This window comes from Delphinus delphis, chromosome 3 (genome assembly GCF_949987515.2).
Source record: "Delphinus delphis chromosome 3, mDelDel1.2, whole genome shotgun sequence".
Lineage (NCBI taxonomy): Eukaryota > Metazoa > Chordata > Mammalia > Artiodactyla > Delphinidae > Delphinus > Delphinus delphis.
This window is the reverse complement of record NC_082685.1, coordinates 6,890,932-6,898,466: the sequence shown is the minus strand read 5'-3', so window position 1 is coordinate 6,898,466 and position 7,535 is coordinate 6,890,932. Positions and strand designations below refer to the sequence as shown.

The 7,535-nt window shown below is 38.6% G+C and overlaps 1 protein-coding gene across 1 annotated transcript in view; it reads right to left on the bottom strand.

Annotated features, from left to right (window-relative positions):
* ADGRE1 (adhesion G protein-coupled receptor E1) overlaps positions 1–7,535 on the bottom strand; it is a 48,937-nt gene continuing 41,402 nt past the window's right edge. The window contains exons 19-22 of the mRNA XM_060006566.1: positions 6,999–7,090; positions 3,219–3,387; positions 3,001–3,105; positions 1–244 (exon numbers count right to left, since the gene is read on the bottom strand). Coding sequence (XP_059862549.1) covers positions 239–244; positions 3,001–3,105; positions 3,219–3,387; positions 6,999–7,090 — 372 coding nt within the window. The 3' untranslated portion in view covers positions 1–238. The remainder of the gene's footprint in view (positions 245–3,000; positions 3,106–3,218; positions 3,388–6,998; positions 7,091–7,535) is intronic.

Below are 7,535 nucleotides of genomic sequence, written 5' to 3'. Positions count from 1 at the left end.
CACAGAAGATAAAATGGTAAGCTGGAACAGGAACTCTTGTTTCTCAGCAGGGCATGAAGCCATGGGAAGACCATCCCACATATCCGTCCATGATCCGAATTTCCCAGAGGGTTCTGGGGCTGGCAGGATCCTGCATTTCCATATTAAGCCGAGAAGAAAAGATTTCAGAGAAGGCTCCTGCAGGCACCTGCTTTCCTGAAATGTTGTTTCATAGTGTATTTGAAAGCAAGAAAGGACTTTAACCCTGTGAGAGAAATTAGAATCAGAAACAGTGGCAGGATTAGTACACATGTGGGTCCAGGGATCAGATCTATGTGGGCATGGGTCTTATAAATACAGACAGAGGTAAATATGGCAATAAAAACTAGAAGGATAAACATTGAAATGTTAACAGTGATTACGCCTAGTGTGGCAGGCACTGTTGGCAGACCCAAAAGCTATTCTCAACCTCTTTACTATTGATATTCCCATTCTAGAAGCTAGAAAGCAGAATACTTGTTTTTTCAAATTCCTTTGTAACTATGAGTAGTCATGTGATGCAGTTCTGACCAATTAGGTGAAAGGGAAATCTGCTAAGGGGCTTCTGGAAAAGCTATTATTTCCTGTTAAAGGGAGAAGGTTGAAAGGAGAGTTTACCACTCTGCCCCATCCCTCTCCTTCCTGCCTTGAACGTGGTCACAATGTCTGGAGCTATGGCAGGCATCTTGCAACCATGAAAATAATTGATGAAAAGTCAACATGCTGTCAGTGGAAAGGAAATCTAGGGAGAGCTTAGATCCTTAACAACACCACTAAGCAACAGAACCAATACCAGCAACACCTAACTCTGGACTTCTATTCTTGCAAGAAAAAGAATTTCATATTTATTTAAGCCACTGGATCTTAGTTACTTGTGCTTGGAATACATCAGTGAAAAAAAATAAAACCTTCTAGTGGGGGATGGAAGACCATAAAAATTAAATGAGATGAATAAGGAAATTATAGTGTTAGAAAGTGGAAAGCATGGAAAAGAAAATCAAGACAAGGTGCGTGGAGGAAGCATGAACACCAGGGTAGGGGAATAGGAGGCTGCACAAAATACAGTTGTCAGAGGAAATTTCATTGATAAGAAATGACTGGAACAAAGATTTGAAGGACGTGAGGGAAGTGAGGGAGTTGTCCATGCGGGTATCAGGACAAAAACACTCAAGGCATTCAAGAGCATTCAGTTCAAGGTTCCTAAGGAGGAAATGAGCCTGCCATGTTTGAAGAATCTTGAGCAGGCCAGTGAGGGTGGAGCAGAGTGAAGTGAGAGGTCAATTAATAGAAGACAAGGTCAAAAAGGAAAAGAGAGTCAGATCAAACAAGGCCTTGTGGGCCACCAGGAGGACTTTGGCTTTTACTCTAAGGGGGGAGCCATGGAGTGTTGTAGGCAGAGAAGGAATGTGACCTGACTCAGGGGTTCACGAGTGCCCTCTGGCTGCTGTATGGAGAATAGACCAAAGGTAGGGCAGGGAAAAGGCAAGAGAGGCAGCAGGAAGAACCCTTTTGAGGCTATTTCCATCATCCTGGCTAGAGACTTGGACTTGGACCACAGTGGAAGGAATGAAGGGAAAGAGAAGCGATCAGACTCTGGATCCATTTTGAGAAAAAGTCATCAGGATTTGCTGATGAATCAGAGATGGAAGAGAGTGAGAAGAAAAGCAGAGTCAAGGTTAACTTCACACCTTCACTCCCGAGCAATAGAAAAATAGAGGATCCTATGTGGAAACGAGAGGTAGGGGAATCAGAAGCTCATTTGGAACGTGTTACATCTGTGACATCTATCAGACATCTAAGTGGGGGCATTTGGAAGGTGGCAGGTTATGTGAGTCTAGAATTCAGGAGAGGGGGCTAAACTGCACATTATTTATAATTTGGGGGTCATTGCTAATAGATGGTGTTTGTAGCCATGAGATTGGATGAGATCCATTGTGTAGAGGAAAATCTGCGCTTCGAACAAAACTGATGCATTGTTAGAGGATACCCCTTTGGGTATTATCTGATCTATGGTGGAGCTAGTTTACAATTCTGTAAATTTTAAATAAAATTAAAATTTTGGAAAATATTTATGACAGTGATGGAAAATAATTTCATGGAAAAATCTGTTTTTCCTTTACTTGCACTCTCATTTCAATATTATTGAGATTATATATGTATTTAATTCACATATATTAATACATAAGTAATACACATCTATGAATTTTAAATATATTATATAATACTAATAATTATATATGTCTGTATAATTATAATTATATGTATGATTATATTATATATTAATAATTATATATAATGGCTTTATATTTATAATTATGTATAAAATACAATTATGTATAATTTATAGATATTATATATGAAATTTTTATATATTATATATTTATATAATATAAAATTTACATATTATAATGTGAATAATTATATATAATGTCTGTATATTTACAATATATGTATAATTATATAATATATATGTTCTATATATTACATATAATTATCAATGAGGAAACCAGGCAGATGTTATAATTGGTTCAAAAGAGAACACAAAGAACATACATATATATAAAGTAGTGATATTATGTGTTATGTATACATTGTGAACACTGTGTACATTATATGTGTGCTATGTATTATGTGTACATTATGTACATTGGACACATTATATGTAAGATGTACTACACATACACGTCTGTTCTTTGCGTTCTCTTGTGAACCAGTTATAATACCTGCTGCTTCCCTCACTGATTAATGAGCAGAATAAAATCCTTGACAGATGCTTATTTTATATCTGTGAGTCATGATTTTGTCTCTTTTAGTTTGCATAGCTACTGAGGGGCAGAGCTGGCATTTAAACCCAGGCAGTCTGGCTCCCAAACCCCCACCCTTAAAGCCCAAACTTTATCAAATAAGTTAATACCCGTGTACGTGTTTAGCTCACAGTAGGTACTCAACATACAGTGCTGTCTAGAACCTGCAGACTCTCACCGTTTTGGAAGTGGAGGGAACGGATGACAGTACGATCCCTGAGGTCTCGGACCGGGAGCTGGGTTTGGTCTTCCTGGTCATGCATCTTCTGTATTCTTCCCGTACCTGAAGGTGGAGACACATCACGGGGAGTTGAATCACTCTTAGATGCAGGGGCATGTGTGGGCAGAGGCATGAGCCCTGGAAGGAAGGGGACTGGGAAGGCGGCAGCTACCTACCTGGCGGTTGAGCAGACAATGAATGAGGAAGATGAAGGCTCCTTGCAGGCTGTTGATGATGGTGAACAAGTAAGCCATGATATTGGCCATGGGTCCAAACTGGAAAATGCCCAACACCCAGGAACACCCCAAGATGAAGATCTGAGCAAAGGCTTTGAATGTCAGTAACCTGGAGGGAAAGATTTGCAGAGGATAAGGTTCTAGGAGGTGGCTGTTGTCCTCATGGGCCACCACTCTCCCAGGTTTAGCCTGAGGCTACCACCATGTGACCCATCACCTGGGTGAGAATAAACGTGGAACAGAGGCTCCAAGCCTAGAGGTAGGAAAATCAAATCCTACAGACGTTGAAAAGGCAATTGGCCTACAGATACACATGGACACAAAGATGTGTGGACACACGTATTTAATGCAATATTGTCTGTAGTAATAAAAGGCTAGAAGGCACTATTTACAATAGACGAGACATGGAAACAACCTAAATGTCCATCAACAGATAAAGAAGATGTGGTTTGTGTATATATATATATATATCTCACATATATGTTGTAAATATATGTATATATGTGTGTATATATGTGTACATTTCTATGTATATATATATATACACACACACACACACACACACACACAATGGAATATTTACTCAACCATTAAAAAGAATGAAATAATGCCATTTTTATCATACTAAGTATGATAAAGTATGTAAGTCAGAAAGAGAAAGACAAATACCATATGATATCATTTACATGTGGAATCTAAAATACGACACAGATGAACTTATCTACAAAACAGAAACAGAGTCACAGACATAGAGAACAGACATGTGGTTGCCAAAGTGGGGGGAGGGGGAGGGATGGATTTGGGGTTTGGGATTAGCAGATGCAAACTATTATATACAGAATGGATAAACAGCGAGGTCCTACTGTATAGCACAGGGAACTATATTCAATATCCTGTGATAAACCACAATGTAAAAGAATATGAAAAAAGAATATATATATCTATCTATATATAAAACTAAGTCACTTTGCTGTACAGCAGAAATTAACACAACATTGTAAATCAACCATACATCAATAAAAAAAATTTTAAAGGCTAGAAGGACCTACCTGTCCAAGAATTTGGGACACATTAAGTGAACTGTGAAGCCATCATATGAAATACTATGAAGCCTTCCTTTTTATTGGAGACAAAACTCACATACCATAAGATTAACCATTTTGGCCACTGAAAGTGTGCAACTCAGTGGCATTGAGCACATTCACAACGTACAAACATCATCACCATCCAGTTCCAAGACATTTTTATCACCCCAAAAATAAACCATGTACCTATCAAGCAGCCATTCCCTATTTACTTATCCCCCAACTAAAACAACCCAAATGTCCACCAACAGATGAACGGATGCACACAATGTGGTCCATCCGTATACTGGAATATTATTCAGTCATAAAAAGTAATGAAGCACTGACGCTCGCTACAACGTGGATGAACGTTGAAAACATGCTGCTCAGTGAGAGAAGCCAGACACAAAAGGCCACATAGGGTATGATTCAATTGATAAGAAATGTCCAGAATAGACAAATCTACAGAGATAAAGAGTAGATTATAAAAACTTTTTTTTTTTTTTTTTTTTTGCGGTACGCGGGCCTCTCACTGCTGTGGCCTCTCCCGTCGCGGAGCACAGGCTCCGGATGCGCAGGCTCAGCGGCCATGGCTCACGGGCCCAGCCGCTCCGCGGCACGTGGGATCTTCCTGGACCGGGGCACGAACCCGTGTCCCCTGCATCAGCAGGTGGACTCTCAACCACTGCGCTACCAGTGAAGCCCCTTGTTAGTTGTTTTTAACCTTAAGTATTGATATGATGTAAGCTACATAATATGTGGAAAACACAAAGTGCAGAATAATACGTACAGTATCCTACCATTTATGTAATGGATATATAAGTATAGAATGTTCTGGAAGGAAGGTCAACTTAAGTAATAATGGCTGCTTAGGGTAGGAGGGATCTGGGGACCCAGGGGGTCAGGGGAGAGATAGAGAATGACTTTGTATGTGTTCCCTTTTTCACTACTTAATTTTTCTTACCATTGTATGTATTAACTTTGTTTTAACTTTTTGCACTAACTTTTAAAAAATAACTTTAAAAAAATATTCAAGAGGAGTGAGGGATTGGACACTGACAGGAAAATATGTAAAGGACGTCATCAGTTTACTGTTGATAAAAGCTAGACAATGTTTGGTTTGAGTAGGTTCTTAAAATGAACTTTAGTTGAATGATGAAGTTAAGAAAACGAATGGCCTATAAGAATATGAAAAAGTCCCACATCTGTAAGATAAAATATATATATATGAAACTAAAATAATGAGATTGTAAATTTCATATATTAATTCAGGAAAACAATAAAAATGATAAACACTAGTGTTGGCAAAGCTGCAGGTAAACAAGCACTATTGTAAATGGAAACATTTTCTGGAAAACGATTTGCAATATATACTAACAGTGTTACAATCCAACCTACTCTGACTCAGGCAATTTCATGCCTATTATTGTATTTTTTTTGAATTTTATTTAATTTATATTTTTATACAGCAGATTCTTATTAGTTATCTATTTTATACACATCAGTGTATACATGTCAATCCCAATCTCCCAATTCATCCCACCACCATCCCCCCTCCCACTTTCCACCCTTGGTGTCCATATGTTTGTTCTCTACATCTGTGTCTCTATTTCTGCCTTGCAAACTGGTTCATCTGTACCATTTTTCTAGATTCCACATATATGCGTTAATATACGATATTTGTTTTTCTCTTTCTGTCTTACTTCACTCTGACAGTCTCTAGGTCCATCCACATCTCTACAAATTACCCAGTTTCATTCCTTTTTATGGCTGAGTAATATTTCGTTGTATATATGTACCACATCTTCTTTATCCATTCATCTGTCGATGGACATTTAGGTTGCTTCTGTGACCTGGCTATTGTATATAGTGCTGCAATGAACATTGGGGTGCATGTGTCTTTTTGAATTATGGTCTTCTCTGGGTATATGCCCAGTAGTGGGATTGCTGGGTCATATGGTACTTCTATTCTTAGTTTTTTAAGGGACCTCCATACTGTTCTCCATACTATTATTGTATTTAATAACAACAGATGTGTAAGAAGATTTGCCTACAAGGGTATTTCAAGATAGGATGGTTTATAATAGTAAAAAAAAGAAAGAAAGAAAAAAAAAGAAACAACTTAAATGTCTATAAATAAGGGACGATTTAAATAAATTGTGCTAGGTCTTTACACTGAAACACTATATATAAAAAAAAGATATTGTCACCAATTTCTAATAAAATAGAAAAATATTCATTACATGTTGTTAAGAGAAAAATGGTTATAAAAATAAAATAGTATGATTCTGGTTTTGTAAATATGTACATATAAGTATGCACAGTAGAAGAATTAGAGAATATATTAATAGTTCTAATACAGGAAACACTCACTCCTCCTAGGAACTGTACTAAATGCTTCGTAAGCCACATGAAATGGGCAGTGTTAGCATCTCTGTTCTACAGATGAGGAAACTGAGTTTCAGAGAGGTTATGTAACTTGCCTAAGGTCACACAGCTTTTAAGTGGCAGTGCTGAGGTTTGAGACAGCCTGATCTAGACACTGTGCTATTCCATTTGGGGCACAGGACCAGGCTTACAAAAGGTACTCAGTGAACATTTGGGGAAAGAAGGAAAGGAGCCTAGAAGAGGAGGGGAAAGGAAGGATGGACGGTACCTGGTGTCTTTGAGCTTGGAGACTTCAGTACTGACGCTAGAAATCTGCTGCCTCAGGATCCACAGTGTCCCAGTCAGGAGGATGGAATTGATCTACAGAGTCAAGCAGAAGGGATGGAGAGATTGGATATACAAAAGGATAATGGCCAGACCATCTATAAAAATAGAACTCTGACCCACAGTCTACAGTAACCACTGCAGGAAGCCACACAATAACTGACCCCAAATGACCAGGACTTGACTAATAATTGACAGCCTCCCTCATTTCTGCCCCTGCTTCCAATTTAGGGCCAAAAGGAGAAAGCCAGTACGTAGTCCTAACCAATCACATAGAATGCCTTGCTTTCAGTTAGCCTGCCCATAGGGTCCCCATGCCTACAGCCTCCAAGCAGGGCACACATGAAACCTTCCCTTTTTTCCTCTATAAAGCTTTCCCACTCATCTGCCTGTTTTTTAGTCTCTGACCAATGCAAGCGCTTTGACAATGCAAGTGGTTGACTCCCTTACCATAGCAATCTCCTAATAAACAGCCTTTGCT